Source organism: Macaca fascicularis, chromosome 17 (genome assembly GCF_037993035.2).
Source record: "Macaca fascicularis isolate 582-1 chromosome 17, T2T-MFA8v1.1".
NCBI classification, from domain to species: domain Eukaryota; kingdom Metazoa; phylum Chordata; class Mammalia; order Primates; family Cercopithecidae; genus Macaca; species Macaca fascicularis.
This window is the reverse complement of record NC_088391.1, coordinates 83110634-83131797: the sequence shown is the minus strand read 5'-3', so window position 1 is coordinate 83131797 and position 21164 is coordinate 83110634. Positions and strand designations below refer to the sequence as shown.

Sequence of the window (21164 nt, the reverse complement as noted above, 5' to 3'; positions counted from 1 at the left end):
TCTCTTTCCATGTGATACACTGGCTATCCCTTTGTCTGCCACCAATTTGTAAGCTTCCTGAGGCCTCACCAGAAGCTGAGTATATGTTTGCACCAGGCTTCTCACACAGCCTGCAGAAACTTGAGCTAAAACTCCTCATTTCATAAATTCTCCAGTCTTAGGTACTTCTTTTTAACAATACAAAAACAAAGTAATACTGGGGAAAGGGCTAACTTTCTTTTGAAAGAAATTTCAGATAAGGAAGGAAAAATTTGTCATACACTTATTTAAAAAGTGAAATCCAGTTAATTATCAGGGAAATTGAAGTTAATACTTGTTTTACTTCTATCCTTTGGATGAATATGAAAAATCAGTGAACAGGAAGAAAAGTGTCTACAAAGATGGGGAGCAGTAGAGACTGTCATTATTTCTAGTGAGAATATGAACTGGTACAATTGCTTTGCAAAGCAGGCTCACATACCTAGTAAAGCTGAACATCATCTTTTGTTTTGTGGCACTGCCATGCTACTTCTAAGATATCCTGCATGCTCTTGCACATGAATATCAAGAGATACTTTCCAGATGGTTTAGAACAACATTGTTCATATCATACCAAATGCCATTGATATCAACTCCAATATTCATCAATAAAATACATACATAAGTGAGTTACATATTCATAAATCAGAATACTATACTTTGCTAAAAGGAAATGAGGGCTGGGTGTGGTGGCTCATGCCTGTAATCCCAGCACTTTGGGAGGCCGAGGTAGGTGGATCACTTGAGGTCAGGAGTTCGAAACCAGCCTAACCAACACGGTGAAACCCTGTCTCTACTAAAAGTACAAAAAATACAAAAATTAGCTAGGCATGGTGGCACATGCTTGTAATCCCAGCTACTCTGGAGGCTGAGGCATGAGAACTGCTTGAGCCTGGGAGGCAGAAGTTGCAGTGAGCCAAGAATGCGCCACTGAACTTCAGCCTAGGTGACAGAGTGAGACTCAGTTGAGAGAGAGAGAGAGAGAGAGAGAGAGAGAGAGAGAGAGAGAGAGAAATGATTACACCTATATTCATCAGCAAGGATGAGCCTCGAAATCATACTGTTTAATAAAAGGACTAACAAGATAGACTGTATGATTTGATTCATATAAAATTCAAAAACCAGAAAAACCAAGTAATATATTATTTAGGGATGCATATATTGTTGATCAAAACTGTAATTTTTATAAAAGTTATTATCAGGATAGGCAAACTGTCTGTGCAGTGAAATGTGTTCAGAGAGGCGCATATAGGGCCATGGAAATGTATTTCTTGGACTTGGTGGAGGGTTAGGTACAACTATATTATTTTCCTTAAATCATGTGTGTGTATATAACTATCTACCACTACCTGTGCCTCTGCCTCTACTCCTATCAAGTGTTACGACTTCACCCAATTTTATCAAATATTCCTTTCTCATTTGCTAATTTATAGAAGCATTTTTAAAAAAACATTTTACATATTTTATCCAGTACTTTTATTTCAATGGACAGGTGTGAGTTGGATGGACACACTTAGAATGCTGTCTATGTATTAAAACGCTTAATCTTCACAATAAAATCACTTGGAGAGTCCTGCTTTTGTTCAGATCTTAAGGAAATCTAGGCACAGAACTTGTACAAGGTAGGAGAGAAGTTACTTGTCCAAGATATACTAATTTTATTGTGTATTTTTTATCTTAAGCAGTTCACTGTCTTGCTGGTAAAAACGACTGCACAAACAAAATAACCACATAGAAGAGCTTTAATAATTCCTGTTTGCCCAGCCAATTAAATACAAACTCCACTTGTGTACACAAAAAATCAATTGTAACATTTTTAATTCACATTTTTAGCTTTCCAATATGTTTTCAAGTAATTTTAATAATTCTGTTCCTCTGTAAACACACCCCTTGCTCTGTTCATGACGTTTGCTCCTCCTAGGAAACCTTCTCCCTATTGTCAGTTGCTGAAACCAAATTATAAGTCCATCCCCTCAAATACCACTTTCTCATAAATATTGCAGGCAAATATTGGTTTGTTTTTCCTGATTGCCCTTTCTCTGTCTCCTCTATGAAGTACTTTTTGAACTCCCCATTTGGATAGTTTCTTTTCTTTCTCTGAGCTCTCATAAAACTTTGATTGATCTCTGGCATATAATGTGATATAGGGGATTGTACACAGTATTTCTTCTGTGTTCATCACCAGCTGGAAGAGTTGATAAACGTGAAACATTTCTGCTGAGATATCAGAGGTACTATTTCAAAATAGAAGCATCCTTAAAGAAAGTATAACCTGAGGGCTTCAGGCCCTGCAAAAAGATGGAAGTGGTTCTACTTTGGTGTTAAGAAGTAAACCTCATGATAAATTAAATCAGAGACCGATATCAAAATTCATACCAAATAAGCCACCATTACCAGCCTAAGTGTTACAGTTCCAAATGTCCTTAATCACATGATGCCTTCTTATAATGCTAATATACAGTGTTTTAAAAAATTTCATCATGCTTTAATAGAGTATTTTAGAGATACAAATAAAGAATAAAAAAAAAGTGTACATTTTTGCTCTTCATAGTGTGGTCCTATGGACCAAGGAATAATAACATCATCTCTAGGTGGGTAGGAAATGCTCCACCTCAGATTTCCTGTGTTATACCCTATGTTTTAACCAGAGTCCCAGGTGATTTGTATGTATGAGAAAGTTTGAGAAGCTCTGGGATCAGCTCAAACTCTGTTTTTAAAAATTATTTCTACTTAGTGAGCAATTTTCTTTTCAATAATAAGAAAATTAATAATTCCACACAGTTAGAGATACTGAAGTCACTGAAGAGCCGAAGACATACCTAACTTGTTATCAATCCTGAGAGATAATATCACCATTTCAATAGCCACTCTGTTTATTCACAACAAAATGACATCAAAAATAGACCTAGGTAAGAATGGGTTTGTTTCTGGTTTTGTTGATAGTTATATGACTTTGGCTAAGTAATGAGAAAATTTACCTGATAATATTTGCTTGAATTTTAATTTTTTTTTTACATCCTCTATTGATCATATAGTTACACTTAGCATGGTGTTGTTCAAAAAAGACCACAACTTCTTATTTTATGTTCTCTGGCATGGGATAGATTTAGTTATGACATATTACAGAACAGCAGAGTAATCTGAAATGTGAGCTAGGAGGATCCTCTAAGTCTTAAGTCATCCCTCTTCACCTCAGTGATTTAACATCAGTCTAAGCCAATGCAATGAAAATAATCACTTAGGCATTCAAGGACAAACCTTTTATTTCAATTCTACTATTTAACTATATTATATTGATATATAACTTTTCAAAAGAATAAAAGATGATTTTATATGATTCATTAGTTATCTACATTCCATTATACAATGTTGTTAACAAAATTGGCAGTCAGGATGAGTATCAATTATTTAGAAACCGAAATGGAAATGTATAATCAGAAAAATATTCATAGTGATCACGTATTAAACTATATTTATCTTACACATATATTTCATTTCTCTTTAGTATAATTTTCATCAGTACTACCAAAACTGTACTAGATGGTAATTTCAAAGTATTTACAATTTTGAACATTAAACTGGATTGGGAAGTGTTTATCTGTGAATTTTTCTATAGTTTTATCGTGCTGGGTTTTATCTGACGTTTAGAATTAGGTACTTGTAAAGTGTAGATCAAAGTGTGCAATCATTACTCAAGATTACTTTCAATGTCTTGCAAAGGTTTTAATCTAATGGACCTTCCAAAGATTTTTAGTATGAATGGAGAAATAAGCAATGGACTTATTGAAAAAAATAGTTATTTTCAGTACATTTTTCTTATATTTGAAAAAATATCAATGGGCTCTTTTTCTTTTATTATACTTTATGTTCTACGGTACATGTGCACAATGTGCAGGTTTGTTGCATATGTATACATGTGTCAATGGGCTATTTTTCAACAGTTTACAAAGTAAGCTGAATATATTTTATTTTGATTAAGTTTGATGAAACTTTAATTTTAGAAAGAATATATATAATCAGTGAACATATTTTTAACTACGATAGTATAATGACATCCAAATTTTATAGGCATATATGTTTGAATTTATATCGATAAAAAATAGACTATTTAAAATTATATAAAATAATATCCACAATATGAATAAATACATAGTTTTCCTAGTTCTGGAAAGAAAGTAACATCTTTTTAAGGTCTCCTTAACTTCTGCACCTACCTGAGGCTTTTGAAGTGAAGGTGATTTATGGTGAAAATAAATATGAGGAAGCCAAGAACTTTCATTCACTCTACAATCCTGCATTACTAAATAAATCAGCCTCCCTTATTCTTCAGTGGCTAACAAAGTGTAATTTTCCTTTTGTTCTGTGCATAGAATATACTATTCTCTTTCCAAGGTCATTCTTAGTACCCTGACATGGATACATTTGTTAGAGGCTGATACAAAGTTACCAAGTGAGAAAACCAAAACACAATATAAACAATAGTTCTATTTATCTTAGACTAATCAACCAAAAACTCTAGATCTAGCAATTTAATATTGCAATGTATTATTCTACTACTTCTAAATTAATCATATTTAAGTCAGATATTTCCTGTTCCAATAAGCCTACCTCCTAAGATATTACAGTGGGAAATGCTTTATAAACTGGATAGTGCTATCAAGCATCAGGGAACCTTATTATTATCATAATTATGATTCAGTAAGGAGTCTGTGGGAAAAGGGCTAGTTGTCGATAAACATGTTAAAAGATTTGAGAACTGAATTCTGGAATCCTCAAATATTTAGAATGTGGAATGATGAGGAGAAGCCCAGCAAAATAAATCCAAAGATTGAAAATCACTTTACTTTAAAAAAATGTCTGGTATCTAGTTCTAGTTGTGATCAAATCCATTTTCCCTCGATTACCACTGTGAACCTCCTTGCCAAAATGAATTTGATCATGAATTATGTATTATTTACTTTTTATAAGTAATTATTGCCATTTAAATCATAAGATCACATAAGAATTGTAAACAATGCAACCACAAATTTTCAAAATTATATGTAGAATAATTTTGCTACAAATTGTTTTTAGTAGAACTCTGGTTTGTTTTTCAACATTTGAAGATATCCAGAGTTATGGACCTAAGAAGTACAGCCAGATATTTCAAGAAGTATAGATTTTAACATTAGATTTGTTCTGCATGACCAAAAGGAGAGAATTATTTTTTCCAGTTGTGTTTAGAACCTCCATCAGTTAGCAACTGTGCAAGAATGGCAGATGTCAGGCAAGGAGTGAGGCAACTTTTAAGTTCAAAGTTATTCCAATCCTGCAACCCCAGGTTACTAGTGAACTATCTATATCTATGTAAACGAACCAAATACATATAATAAAAATGTAGACAAATTTTCCTAATGGGGTTTTTAAGTCATTCTACTGAAATCAGTTTAAGCGTGAAAATTACTTAGTATAGATGGCTTCTTTCTATAAGAAACATTAGTTAACATTTAATTATAGTGTACAGGTAGGATTACAAATAGAAATTATTTAGAAAACAGTAAGATGGTTAAATAATTTGATAACATTGATGATGAAAACAAAATGACACCTAAAAGGCACAGAAATATTTTGGCGGTAAGACTTTGCATATTGAAATATAGAGACCCCTCTGTTATCTGTTATAAACATGAACAAAAACAGACACAGAAAATCAGTTCAAGTAATAATTAATTAGCAAAATATTGGCCAACTTTTTTCATTTGCATAGTGTAGAATCATGAAATTTCAAAGATACAACATTAATATTAATAATCATAACTATATATAGTTACATGTAGATATATACTCATATATAACTTTAAATTTAGTCAGACATTTTATGGTAACAAATGAACTGTGTGGTATTTATGCTTTATTTTCCAAAGAATAAACAAAAGTGTAATGAAGAAATAGTGGTGCATTTCAAATTCTTAACACAGATGACACCTTGTTAAACTTTTTAGATCACAATATTTTCAAGTCATTAAGACCACCTAAAACTATGCCTTAACTTTCTTTACCAATATATCAAACTGGGCCAAAACGGGCAAAATACTGGAGTGCTTTACAAAAATAGAAATGTGACCTACAGTTTGCTCCTTTCTTTGTCCCTCTTTACTTCAGCGTGCTATCCGCAGTGGTTTTCTAACCACTTATTAAAAATTGAAAGGCAACAGCTATAAGCTCGTAGAAACATAATAGGCAACCCACTTAGAGCAGATGTGGATTTTCAGAAAATGCTTGCTTGGAGTTCCTGAAAAATCATCTATCTCTTAAATCGCCCTAATTCTGATGGACAGCTGCTTGTACCATGTCTGTCCATTTCAGCAGTAATTGAAACCAAGGTTTTGAAGTAAAAATTAATTTTTATCAGCTTGTCAAGTATAGTTTTGTGAAGAAAACTGTTAGTAGCTGAGTATCCTTCACTGCCTCTACTTCCTTTGTAAAACAAACAAAAAAGAATGACCTACTAACATCTAACAAGTTCTTGAGCTTGTAAGTAACTTCATGAAGTAGAAAATTTCCTATAAATATACCATTTCTACACATACATGCACGTGCGCTCACACACACAAAATGCTATACTTTTGTAATAACTTGATGTTCTAAAATACTACTAATATTTAGATGGCCATGCAATTACAGTAGAAATAAATACTCCAGATAGGATGAAAATGAAAGTTTATTAAATATTACCCTGATGGGTAAGTGCTATAATTCCTAAATATAGTGGAAGACATTTTAGGTTTTAGTTAAAAAAAAAAATTGTTTCTAGTGGAAACCCTTTTTTTCTCTTTTTCTTTTACCTAATATAATTAAATTATAATTTGCTATTTGACTATGATAAAAATGTAATAAAGTAAAAACTTTCTTACATAATGACACAGTATTTTTTAAATAACACAAGTTGATGATTTAGTAGTACTTAGTCATCCTGGCTTCATGTTATTTATCAATATGTAATTCATATCCATTATGCCCTAAGAGTTATTCCACTTTCAAACTTTTATAATTCTCATGAAAAAATACGGAATCATGCCCATCAATCAATGAGTGGATAAAGAAACCATGGTATATGTGTGTATGTATGTATGTGTGTATATATATACACACATATATAAAATGGAATACTATTCAGCCATAAAGGGAATGAAATAATGGTCACAGAAACCTAGATGAAATTGGAGACCATTATTCCAACTGAAGTAACTCAGGAACAGAAAACCAAACACTGTATTTTCTCATTCATAGGGGCAGCCAAGCTATGAGGATGCAAAGGCATAACAATGATACAAAAGACTTTGGGGGATTGGGAGGAAAGAGCGGGAGGCGAGTGAGAGAAAAAAGACTACAAAGTGGGTACGACGTATACTACTCAGATGATGGGTGCACCAAAATCTCACAAATCACCGCTAAAGAACTTACTCATGTAACCAAATAATACAACTGTTTCCCCCAAACCCTAAGGAAATTAAAAAATAATAAAATCTTTATAATTCTCAGAACTGGTGATAATTCACTAGTATTTTTTTCACAGAAAGCTATAATTGTCATCAAAAGTTACTAGTTAAAAATAAACAAAACCACTAAGAATGCATGCTCTAAACAAACGAAAGGGTCATTTTCATTTCCAAATCCTCTTGCTAATTTCCAAATACATTGTCTTTATTTCCTTACATCCACAGTATCTTTAATTATATTTCACTTAAACAACCAAAGAAAGAAAAAAAACAAGAAACCAATCTGATAAACTGTATTAACGCTCATAACAAGAACACATGTCTTTATCGCATTCTGTAAGAATAGAATATATTTAATTCGCACTAAGAATTTTGTGGCCTTTTGTTCAATGGCTGCTCAAGTGCACTCATTCTCATCTGTTTTCATGTTAAATAAAATGTATTACTGTGTCTAACAAGAAAATATTTCATTATGTTAACTGCCTTTTTAATTTTGCACCTCTTTTGGCTTCCATTTTTAAAGTAATATATTTGGCTTGTAAAACCAGATCTTAGAAGGAACGAGGAATTGATTTTGGAAGCATTTATCGTGCTTTTAATTCATAATGAGCGAGTTATAAAGTAAATGAATTCTTCTCCCACCAAAAAGCATGTCTAGTAGGTGCAAAGCAGCTCTGTGTGATTTTTAGTTATCAGACCAAACTCTACATGTGATTGCACCTTTCCAGAAGGTGACCCCTGCCTTTGGTATAATCAAGATTAAATGAATAGTTTAAACCAGTTACTCTGGGTACCTCGACGTTTCCGTTATTTCTCAGTTGGTCACTGTGTTGTTTTGCCCATATGAACAAATGCATGCAGGTAACAATGGAGTGTGGAGAACCTACATTCCTCATCTTGTATGTGATAATCAGGAAAGTAAATCCATTTGGTAATTTTTTGTTGTTGTTTTTTGAAAATTCTATCCTTTGTGGTAGTGATGAGTTCAGAAATGGTTTCAAATCCATTCAATCGACATAAATGTTTAGTGAGTTTTTTTGGGAAGGGGAAATTCATGAGCATTAAATCCAAATAGTTTTCACGATCAATAACCATATACCAATTTCTATGCAATTTGACTACGATAAAAGTATAATAAAACTTTCTTATATAATGGCATAATTTTTAATTGCACAATTTGATTATTAAGTAGTACTTACCCATCCTGGTTTCATGTTGTTTATCAATATACAATTAGTATCTATTACGCCTTAAGAGTTATTCCACTTTCAAACCTTCTCAGAACTGTTGATTGTTTACTAGTTTTTTTCACAGAAAACTATCATTTTATTAGAAGTCATTAGTTAAAAATAAACAAAACCACCAAGAATGTACGTCCTAAAAAAACAAAAATGGATTCGTTTCATTTCCAATTCCTCTTGCTTTTGAATGGTCATTATTTCTTTACACCCATAACATCTTTAATTATATTTCAAAACCTTTTTTTTAGCAAGTGGTGTTAGAATCATACACTTACAGTTTGTGATCTTCAGTGTCCTCTTGACTTCTCCGCTTCCTGATCCCCCGCAACCATCTTCGTCATCACAGTCCCCACTGACTTGTTCAACCATGCCTCCACCACTGCCCAGCTGAAGAAGCTCCCACTTGTCAGGTTTGGGTGATCTACCCTGTAACAACTAATTGTACATAGAGAAAGGCATTTATTAATAGCAAATTCGAATAACCTAAGAATTCTATTCAGAAAACTTACGTAGAGCTTAGAATTATTTTGTTATGTGGATCCACTCTTTTGGTGTAGACACCTTACCAAGTCTTTAAGAAAAACAAACAACTGAAATAGTCAAGAATGGGCAAAGTCTTACACCCACAAACAGCTACACTCTACGTATTAGCTCCATGGCAATGGTTTGGATGATGCTTTGGGAAGCAAAGGAAATTACACCTTTGCTTATGGCAGTTTGGCTAGAGGATCCTTTGTTTCTGAATAAACAATGTTTAAATGCGGTAAATCACATTCTAGTACTCCCTTTGTAATATATTGGCTGATAGCGTTGTGCTGTTTTGTGAACCCACACTCCATATTTCTAAAGAAGTACTACTCTTCCAGGAAATGTTTCTGTCTAAAGAAATCCAGAATTTTAGACATATACATTTGTAGTTTCATTTAAACTTTCTTGGATCAAATACACAGTCCAATGCATATGGCACATACTGAACCTTGGGACAAAACGTTTAGGTCCTACATCCATTTCCACAAATCATTTAGGAAATTTAATGACTTCTCAGTTCTCAATTCTCAAGTATTTCATTTATTTTTATGAGCAAAACAAATGGAATTGACATTTTCCCCTACAGCACAGGAGTTCCAGTAATACTTTTAAACAACAATGGAAATTTCTGAATGTCTTTTCAGAAGGGTGATGTTATAAATAGTAGAATATTTCACTTAAAACTAAGCCTGGTTAAGATAGTCCAATGCAGTATATGACATTTACCGTTCTAAGGTAGTTTTGGAGAGTACATGGCCAAGTGTCAGCACTAGAGGGTACCAATATATTATGAACAAAATGTACCACTGCTGACCACTTAGTGGGCATTTAAATTTTCACAGCGCTTTATGAAAGACTTACGCTTGTTACTTCTGTGACTTTCCAAATAATATTATCAATTAGCAGACAATAACTAAACACACAACCCAAGGACAGCATTTTATACTGAAGAACAGAGAGTCAAATAGCCTCAGGATAGCTAACATACATGTGTTTATAATATAAGGAACTCTTAGATTAAGCAACTGGACTCTGAAATTCATGAACTTTTAAAATTAAACAATACAATTTTTAGGTCACCACTCCACTTCTGAAATATTAGTTTTCTAACAAAAATACTAAAACTATTTGACAGTAATTTTTAAATTCTTAGTTTTGTTTACTGGCATTTTGGAAAAAAAGTCAATAGGTGGCATTAAATTAAAAAGAAGGCTTCTTTCAAGATCAAGTGAACTCAGCAAATATTAAGTTAAACAAAACTTTTCTACTGTGTTTAACATACTGATGTGTATGCTACTCCCTGTAAAGGGAAGGGAGAGTACAGCAATGAAGAAACATGGATAGGAAACAAACCACATAAAAAGTCAAAATCTAAAAAGGAAAGGATAAATGGTATTACTTTATACCGTTATATAAATGATAATGATGAAGGGTAAATAAGGTAATACCAGTTATCATTTGTTATTATGAAATATCCCATTTGTTGTCTATTTAGTATAATCATAAAGGTCTTGGATTCTGAGGTCCAACACACTTGGATGTGAATCCTGGATTTTGACATATACCAACCACGAGACATGGGGTATTGAGTACATTACTGAATAAATCAGTTTCCTCAAATCTATAAAAGGGACAATAATATACCTGGACCATTGCTTATGTTGTGAGGAAAACATATGCAAAGCGCTTTGCAAATATTTATTATGCTAGCACATTAAACATTAATACATTTTGATTATCTATTCTATTATATATTCTAGTACAATATTGTTTATCCAGAACACATTAATTGAAAGAATTATTTAAGAATGCAGTTATATGATTTACATTTTAATTTTTCAAAGTATTATCAGACAAGTACAACAAAAGCCAAACTCTCTGGTGATATGCTGCTTTCTTTTGACCTCGACATTCTTTTCCAACATTTTCCCATATCAACTTTATTTTCTCTTTACTTCCCTAAGAATTATTCCAATATTTTACTGGGATCGTGGCCAGAACACAGATGGAATCTCATGAATACCACCAACAATGTATATATCATGAGGATCCAACCAGGTAAATGAACTCAAAAACACAGAAAGTAAGTTGATTTTTAAAACAAAAATTACTATTTTAAGAAATTGGTTTTGGTTGAAAGTGATTGGATATATTGTCAGAGAATTATTTATTTGTAATTATTGTTAAATATAACAGACTTAAACATTTATTCTGTTTTCTCTATTTTTCTTCTCCATCACTTCAGTGACATTCTAGGAAATGTCTGAGGCACATGAACTCAAAAAAAAAAAAACAAACTACACAAAACTATATTTTAATTTAAACTGTTAATGCTAAGGAGAACAGCAAAATGGACACCAAGATTTCCCACTCTAACCCCTGGGGCTGTGAATATGACGTCAGTCATGTCTACCAACTTACACGGCAAAAGGAATTTTGCAATGTAACTGATGCCATTAATCAGTTGATTTTGAGTTTACCAAAAGGGAGATGATCTGGTTGGAATAATGCAATCACATGATTTTCTTATTTCCCTTTAAAAAATATACTTTAAGTTTTAGGGTACATGTGCACAACATGCAGGTTTGATACATAGGTATACATGTGCCATGTTCATTTGCTGCGCCCATCAACTCGTCATCTACATTATGTATTTCTCCTAATGCTATCCCTCCCCCGCACCCCCCAAAGTCTCCTCTATCCCCAGAAGTTAGAGACATTACAAGCATGAGATGTGAAGATGAGGAGCTTACATGCAGGGGACCATGCTGCTGCCCTTGAAGATGTGAACTTGGATGATGTGATAGGGCCTATTAAAGGTCCTGTGACAAGGAACTGGACCACTAGTGGCCTCTCGGTGCCTTGCAGCCAGCAAGGAATTGAGGTCTTCATTCCTACAACCACCTAGATGAGCTTGGAAGCAGATTCTCCCTCAAAGCTCCCAAACAGAGTCAAGCTAGGCTGACAACCTGCTTTCAGCCTTGTGAGACCCTGAGCAGTGAGCCCACCCAGACTTCTCTTCTGTGGAATAGTGAGTAATAAATGGATGTTGTCTTGAGCTGCTAAATGTGTAGTAGTCTGTTATGCAGGAAGAGAAAATGAATACACTCTCTAACCCTCAAATGAGCCACATTTACTTCTTGGCAATTGTGTTTGAAAGCGTTTGATTCTCTAGCATATTTCTCAGAATGAGAGGTCATCATTTCTGTAAGATACCACCTTACTGAGAAGATGGTACCCTTGGAGACAAGCTATCCAAAAAACCTTTTCAGTTTATCTGCCTCTTAATAATCCCTCTCACTATATTTCCAAGTCTCTGAGCAAGAAATATAATTGCGTGAATCAGATATATCCAGGATCCCACCTGATTCGTGATTCTCAGTCCCCAGTAGTACTCCAGCCCTGTTGTAGGGTCAATATCTCCCTTTCCTATGTGTGGAGGCTCTGCCTGATCATTTACATTTTCTCGCTTCTCAATTATCACACATCCACAAGTGTACACTTTCATATTGTAATAAAACTTAATTTTCAGAAATTTCCAGTAAATTTGTAACGAACAAAAACAATGGGCTTTTCACAATAAGATCTTTATTCAAATTCTTTTTTTAACTACACTATCCTGATTTCTTAAGTTTGCTTATGTTTCTCCTCACTTCCTCTCTCATCGCCTCCAGCATCCACATGGAAGTGTTTCAATTAATAATATAAATCTCCTACTTTTTAGTCTCTTTCTCGGAATTCATCCTAACAGATTGAACTCTCACCTGTATACAAATTACACTCAAGTCTTTACCTGCAGCCCGTTTTTCTCTGCAGTTCACCTCTAAGCAGCAATTGGAAATGAGATGAACTCTACCACTTTCTATCTTAAAATAAAACTGCTCCTCTCCACTATTCATGTCATTACAGTTTATTTTCCCAGCTCCCTCATTACAGGGGCCATTACTCTCTCCTACCCACTACCACCATATTATTTTCTTAAAATCAGTACTTTCACCATGTCATTTTTCAGCCTTACTGCTCTCTGTGATTCTTTACTGTCAAAACCACTAGTTCCCAACATGACATGTGTCTAGAGGACAGAGATCAATCCAAAAAGATGGGTCACCGAAAGAGTGATAAAATGTGGAAAAATGTTTGAGAAATACATGCCATGGCCGCTTCTTAATTTCCCAGAACTAAACCCTCATGAGAAATTTTGCAGGAGGCAGTCTTGTCTAGTTGAGATTCTTCTCACAATTTCTAAATGTACCTAAGAAAATTACCCCTCTTCTCTCACTCAACATCCACTGACATGCTTTTAGATATGATGCCAAGAAAAAAGTTCAAATTTGGCCTGGCAGTCAAAGTTCCATATTATGTATTATTTTGTTTTGCTTTTAAATTATGTCTAAACACAGCTCCCCAGTACCCAGCTTCTACTGCAGAACCATCAATCTGTTCTTCCAGAAATTGTGTGACTTTATGTCTAGAATTTTGCTTATGCTTCTTTTACATTCTTCTCACTTCGAACTCTTGTTTTTCCTCCACATAGAATACACCCTTTCATTTTCTTATTTTATCTAATTGTATTTAATCTTCAAGTTCAAACTCAAATACCCCTTTTTCCATCCCGCACATATTTCTGTGATAATTCTAACTGTGTATCATTTACTTGCACTTTATCAACTTTCGTGAACATGTCATATCTGATTAGTGATAAGTTGTTCAAAGATAAGACCAGAATTCAACCTGCTTTCCATCACCTTCCATCATGACTAGAGTACTTACCAGATTATACATGCGAAATACATATATTTATTTGAACTTGGAAATAATTTAAGCTTAGCCTGCCTTCAATGCTCTCTATATCTAATTGAATAAAATCTTTTCTCTTCTCTGAAAATTATCGAAGACCCTGGTGTTCTAGAAAAACTTTGGTTTTACACTTACTTATTGACTGGCAGATGAACTGATTCATTTATTCATCCCATGAAATTAATTGAGTATATCCTAAATATAACACACTTTTTTTTTTTTTTTGAGATGGAATCTCACTCTGTTGCCCAGGCTGGAGTGCAATGGTGCAGTCTCAGCTCACTGCAATCTCCACCTCCCGGGTTCAAGAGATTCTCCTGCCTCAGCCCCCTGAGTAGCTGGGTCTACAGGTGCATGCCACCAAGCCCGGCTAATTTTTTGTATTTTTAGTAGAGATGGGGTTTCACCGTGTTAGCCAGGATGGTCTCGATCTCCTGACCTCGTGATCCACCCTCCTCAGCCTCCCAAAGTGCTGGGATTACAGACATGAGCTACCGCACCCAGCCATAACACATATTTTGAAGGATAAGCATCCATATCAAAAGACAAGGCATAGCCTTGGTTCTTAAAAAGTGATTAATATACACTATTTCAAAAATGAAATTTCTGACTATATAGCAAAATAAAATTGGGATAAAAAATAACCTGAAAATCAGGAAACAGGAGACAGTGTAAACATTTAGTTATGTGGTCATGCCTAATTATTTTTCTTATCGCCAATAAGAAATAATTTAAAATGACCTTATTCCTGAGTACCTGGAGACTTCTAAGTTTTTAAAACAATTTTATGTTGAAGAATCATACCAAGAAATACTTCCAAGGTATATTTGTGTTGCCATCCTAGTTACTATAAACCGGAGAAAAATGTTCTAATTACCTTTTTTTAATGAATACGTACAGAAATACCTCATTATACATCTAGAATATAGGAATATTTTCAAAAATGGATTTTTGCAAAAAGTCTGTTTTTTCCTAAAGGAGGGAGAGAACTGTAGCTTCGTGATCTGAGATACCAGGTAAGGAAGTCCTCTCCATCCTCAGGGGAGAGGCTCTTTATAGTCTTCTCTAATCCCTCAGAGACAGCATCAAGTAACTCCTACGCTCTGTTGGCTGCATCCTCAGGGGCAAGCGTTATTATTTCACATCTTACTCTTAAACCACTTTCGAGAAATAGACATAGTTTCCACCAAAGACGAGCCCTTCCCAACAAACCTTTAATAACAAAGGGTTTCCATACATGCACCCTTAGTGAACATACACAAATGAAATGAATCTGTAGATTGAAAATGAAGCCAGGTTTTGTTTGTTTTTTTTTTTTGTTTTTGTTTTTTTTTTTTTTTGAGATGGAGTCTGGCTCTGTCACCCAGCCTGGAGTGTAATGGCGCGATCTCGGCTCACTGTAACCTCTGCCTCCTGGGTTCAAGCAATTCTCCTGCCTCAGCCTCCCGAGTAGCTGGGACTACAGGCACACACCACCATGCCCAGATAATTTTTGTATTTTTAGTAGAGACGGGGTTTCACCACTTTTTGCCAGGATGGTTTCAATCTCTTGGCCTCGTGATCTGCCTGCCTAGGCCTCCTAAAGTGCTGGGTGCCACTATGTCCGGCCATGAAGCCAGTTTTTATAAGTGACACATGAATATCAGTCGTATTAGACACACTCCTCCAACAAATCTCTCATTTTTACAACATACATGAATAGCTGTCCCATATATTCATACAACATGATTTTCTTGATTCACAAACTTCATTTTTTAGAGTAGTTTTAGGCTCACAGCAAAATTGAGTGGAAAGTAGAAGAGTTCCCATAGACTCCCTACTCCCAACACACACACACACACACAGCTTCCCCCACTGTCAACATCCTGCACCAGAATGATGCATTTGTTATAATCAATGAACCTAAACTGACACATCACTATCACCCAGAATGCACAGTTTACATTAGGGTTTGATAAAATAATTTTTTAAAACTTAAAACCTCCAACAAACTTAACATTACTTCTCTGGGCCATACATTTTCTGCATCAGTACATGGGATAAGAATATTTATTTGGAACTGGGAGTGGTGGTGCATGCCTGTCATCTCAGCTTCTTAGGAGGCTGAGGTGGGACGATTGCTTGAGCCCAGGAGTTTGACACTGCAGTGAACCATGGTTGCATCACTGCACTAAAGCCTGGGCAGCAGAGTGAGACCCTGTCTCAAAAAAAAAATGAAACAAAATGTAACAAAATAAAACAAAGACAACAAAAACGTAACATTTATTTAGAATGTTTGTATCATTTGAGACACATTATGAAAAGTGCTAGCACACTATGAGTATTCAGTTATGGTTAGTTAACTTTATCATTAAGATCGTTATAACCAGTCGGAGCTGACACTGCTACCCCAATCCTGTCTTTGAAGGAGCAAACCCATATGGGAGTAACAATGACTGGCTCCCCACTCTGCCTTAACTCTGTCCTTTGAGTCTACCTAATTATAAGATAAACAGCGTTTTAAATTTTGAACCTATTCCCTGTTGTGGTAGGTACAAAGTCAATCACTACACCCGTATTTATAGAACAATTAAAACAGAGGAAAAGACACAATTTTGAATTCCAGCCACACATTAATTGTGTGCCTTTAGGCAAATCACTTAAGCCTGTTAAAATTCACTTTATTCTACTGAATAATAATACACGGGAAAGCACTTCATATACTTGAACGAACTATGCTCATTTACAGGGTTCTGCGCATGACACTGCATCCGTAAAATTGAGAAACCAACAAAGTGAGGACAGAATGAAAAAAAAAATTCTTTCAGAATGCTCTTCCTTTCCTCAATGCCATGCAGTTTGTGCAGTCAGCTGATTAGCCGAAAATAGTCAGTTTTGATGACTGATGCTTCCTGCTTATGTTTAGTGGGTTTAGGAAGCTCATTAGGGATGCTATCTTGGAGATGAGTCTGGTGGGTAGAATATCTGATGACTCCTTAGGCAAATGTACTTCTTTCAGCTGGTGAATTAATTTCTCAATAGAATCAATTTGCTTTTTACTAACTGTCTGGCAATATCCCATACTTGCTATAGCCTTTCAAACACTTGCAATAAGATCTGGCTCATACATACAACCTGTTAGCAGTGAAAAAGAAACATTCATCATATTCGAATATCTCCAAACATGAGAACAGATGAATATGCTTTAAGACAGTATAATGATACATCTCTATTTTCCCCTTCCTCTCACAATCATTTATACAGATATGAGAAGTATGTGTTTAGAAAGTATTAGTCATCATAGATGTACCTCTAGTCACCCATTCAAATGTAAACATGGGAAAATATGCACTTGCACACTTTTATACTATGAATGAGTATAGGTAGGTGAAAATTAGTGTTGCCAGAAAAAATTCAAAGCAGAAAACTGAAGGCATAGAAAAATTATACTTTTTATTTTGTGATTGATAAACCATCTTTAAATAATACGTATAGAATAAAAAACTATGGATATATACATGCAAATTATAAATATATGTGAATTTAATTTTGTTAAAAGGTAATTGGCATCTGCAATTTCATGGAGACTAAGTGAAACCCATAAAGAAATGTGTATGAAATAGGAAAGCAACAAAATCTCATAACATTTTAAAATTAGAAATCAGATTCAAAATCCATCATGATCTATTTTAAATTTATCTCTACAACATATTTCAACTGGGACATCAAACAGACTTTATATAATACACCTCACTATTTTACAGCATGACTTCCCTTTCTCCAATCCCCAAACTATGTTCCCATCTATACCCCGCCCCACCCAACTCTCACCTCTTCCGTTAGCATTATTACAAACATATTTTACAGATCTTATACCAAACTTTTCCACTCTGTCTTTCAAGTGTAGAAATATCTTACACATAAACCCCAATACCACAAATCTTCACATTTATATTTTCTAAAGCAGTTAAACCTTTATAGACAATTCTACCTAAAAAGCCAAATGCGCTTTACAATATGTCATGTTATGTTAAGTTGACCAGACACAGAAGTCATTTCTGTCGGATTTCTTGTCAGTGTTTGCTTTAAGTTTGAACTTTCTGATCTCGGCTCCTGTTGTGCCAGTAATCTGAAAGGTCACTGCTCTGTTGGCATTTGGTTTATGCAATGCAGTCTGGCAATTTATAAAAGTCTTGTGAATTTGTACATAGAATATTGAAGTTAGAAAAGGCTTATCACTCTCTGGGCTCTAATACTGTCCAGAAGTTATTTGTTCTTGTTCCCATAAGAAAATCCTGTGTGTCTGTCTCTCTCCATTACCATTCCTGATCCTTACCCTCCAGTTCAAAATGTGGCCATTTCCACCTTCTAAGCCCTCATACCAAAATTGACTGGGTAGGTTTATTATGAATTTGTGTCCTTTCCAAACTCTACATTAGACCTCCCAGGAGAGTTCAAACTAAAAACTTACAAGTAAGGGCAATATTACAATTGAAACAGGGGAGAAAAGATAACCTCAAGTAGGATTCAGAAAAATTGTGGGACCGAAAGAGGAAGAGCGCATGCCAAATGTTCCCAATTCTGCAATGGCTCTTGTGAAACATCTATATGAAAACACTTCGAGGACCTCAAAAAAAAACTGGTGAAAAAGCAAACAACCTTCCTAGCAAAACAACTCCAGAGCTAATGTCAGAGCTTTCTATCAAAATATCCATGCTAAGTTCACCAGAAAGATTCAGAAGATCAATGACAGGAGAAAGGGAAAAAAGAAGGACATTTTGTGAGTAGGCAATGCATGATGACCCTGCAGCAGGAGAACCAGAGGGGGGAAAAAGGAAATGGAGGGTATAAGTAAATTAATTGCCTGTAACATGTTTAATGAAATAAGTAGACGTGTGATGCAAATTTCTTAATAGTCAAACATTATGCAATATGTGATGCATGAGAATTATACTACCCCAAAGTTTTTAAATGTGAGATTTTCTTGATGCCACTTTCATTTACCTACACGCACACAAATGGCACAAATCACATACACATATAGTGACAAGAAAATGTATATGTGGGAGGGAGAGAAAGAGGGAGGAAAACTTTAATCATGATACATTGCCAATGTAAGACTTCTCTTTTTAGAAAGATCTTTTATTCAACTTATCAAAATTTTAATTATCAATGGAACAGAAATCATCACAAATAAGAACTTGTAACTGACCCAGGTACAGGTGAATTTCTATGACTGAAATCCGGGGGCATTCTAAGCAAGAATAGTTCAACAGTGACTAATCTCATTATTTTTCAATTGTATTAGGTCATATTTGTTTTATTTATAGTGTGGTTTCTCATCAAGGAGTTGTTTATTGAACATGCCAAAAGCCTGCATCTCTTTAACTAGGTCTTTATATGCATAAGGAATGTTTAAATAGTCACAAAAGTAATACAAACTAACACATTTTTTAGATTTTAACATATATATTTGAAGACAGGTTTTCCCCAGATGTATAGTTCTTCATACCCTGGCTTGCCTCAGGAAGCTGCCTCTGTCTCTTGTGGATATATGATGAGTAAGGGCACTGGTAATTCACTGCGAGAAAATGCCTAGTCATTTGCCTAGTTATGCCATGTCATCTTCCTGACACTACAGAGCACAGTAAACTAATTTCCAAAATCAAAGACACAACAAAACTGAACAGCTACTGTTCCTGAGGCAAACAAGTGAATTCCAGAACATGCCATGGACTCATTGAAGATGAGTTTTAGACCATTCTACATCGTGTGTTGAATCAGCATTCTATTAACCACACAGTATAGAAGTGAAGCCAACCTATGCTACCAAGAGTGTATTAATTTTACATGCATTTCCTAGTAAACAATGTAGATAGTATTAATGTTTATATTGCCAAGGTAATACTTTTTGTCCCTCAACTCATCTGCTAAATTTTGCCTCACCTGGCTCAGTCAGAAGGAAAAGAATTGACAATGCTAAGTAATCTCAGTTATCTCCACTGACAGAAAAATCAAGTATTTTCTACACAGACTGTGGGAATCAGCATTTTCTATTCTTAACTTAGATTTTTTTCCCCTTGCCTTTTCACTTTATGATCCCAAGGTATTGATGTATTTCTAACACTACAACAAGATTTGTGTCACTCAACTGTGTGTGTTGTAATCCTTCTCTTTTAACCATTTATCTCCATGAAACTGATGTCATTGAAAGATAGAAAAGAAAAAGCGTAGAAGGGAGACGGGGAGGGAGGAAGACTTTGATCATGATACAATGCCAAAGTAAGGGCTCCTTTTAAGAAAGGTTTTTAAAACTTTCTTCATCAAAATGTCCATTGCTTCCTTGAATGAACTGTGAAGGGTTGCAAATTCCTTTAAAACTTGGTTTTGGCAACAAATCTGGATTTCCTTCATTAGCCAGCTATGCAGAATTCATTTTCAAATGCTCTATTAAAAAGGGAAGTTTCCCCTAAAGTTTCCCAGTCTATTAAAGGTTTCCTTCCAAAAGGAGCTCATTCTGATCCAATTTAGTACGACACCCTCGTGTATGCCAGATGGCACAGCATCATAGCTTCACAAATGTCATTCTGCTTCTCACCTTTCAAATGAAATTCCCTTAACCTAACCTTTCTTTACATAAACTACAAAATTGTAGACAAAATATGCCAAATTGAAAGCCTCTGTTGCTAAATATTCTAGAAATAATTTGAGAAAAATGGGTGCGATTTGAAACCTTAGTTGTCTTGGAAAGGGGGTAGATGGGTATTTGACGACGACTCTGGTTGCTATTTCTCCTGTTAACTATTTAAATGTGTGACCTTAAAAGAAAGTCATTCAATCTTGTTGAGACTAATAAATGTCGCCAATTTCTCATGTGTCTTATAGCTCAAAAATTTTCAATTCTAGTATGTCTCAAGCCATTGTAACATTTGCTTTAGAAATAAGTATTATTTAATCAAGGTGTATTGCAGGCCTCTGTGATATTTCAATTTCATTCCTTTTTAGGCTAGATATAATTCTGGGATTTTAAAAATTGAATTATATGTTATGGGTTGAACTGTGTTTTTCCCCAAAATGTATGCTAATGTCCTAACCCCTAATACTTCAGAATGTGACTTTAGAA

The 21164-nt window shown here is 34.7% G+C and overlaps 1 protein-coding gene across 2 annotated transcripts in view; it reads right to left on the bottom strand.

Annotated features, from left to right (window-relative positions):
- Positions 1 to 21164, bottom strand: part of GPC5 (glypican 5) — a 1453194-nt gene that overhangs the window by 685973 nt on the left and 746057 nt on the right. For both annotated transcript variants that reach the window (XM_005586085.5, XM_065533383.2), the window contains exon 7: positions 9013 to 9172. In XM_005586085.5, the coding sequence (XP_005586142.3) occupies positions 9013 to 9172 (160 nt within the window). The remainder of the gene's footprint in view (positions 1 to 9012; positions 9173 to 21164) is intronic.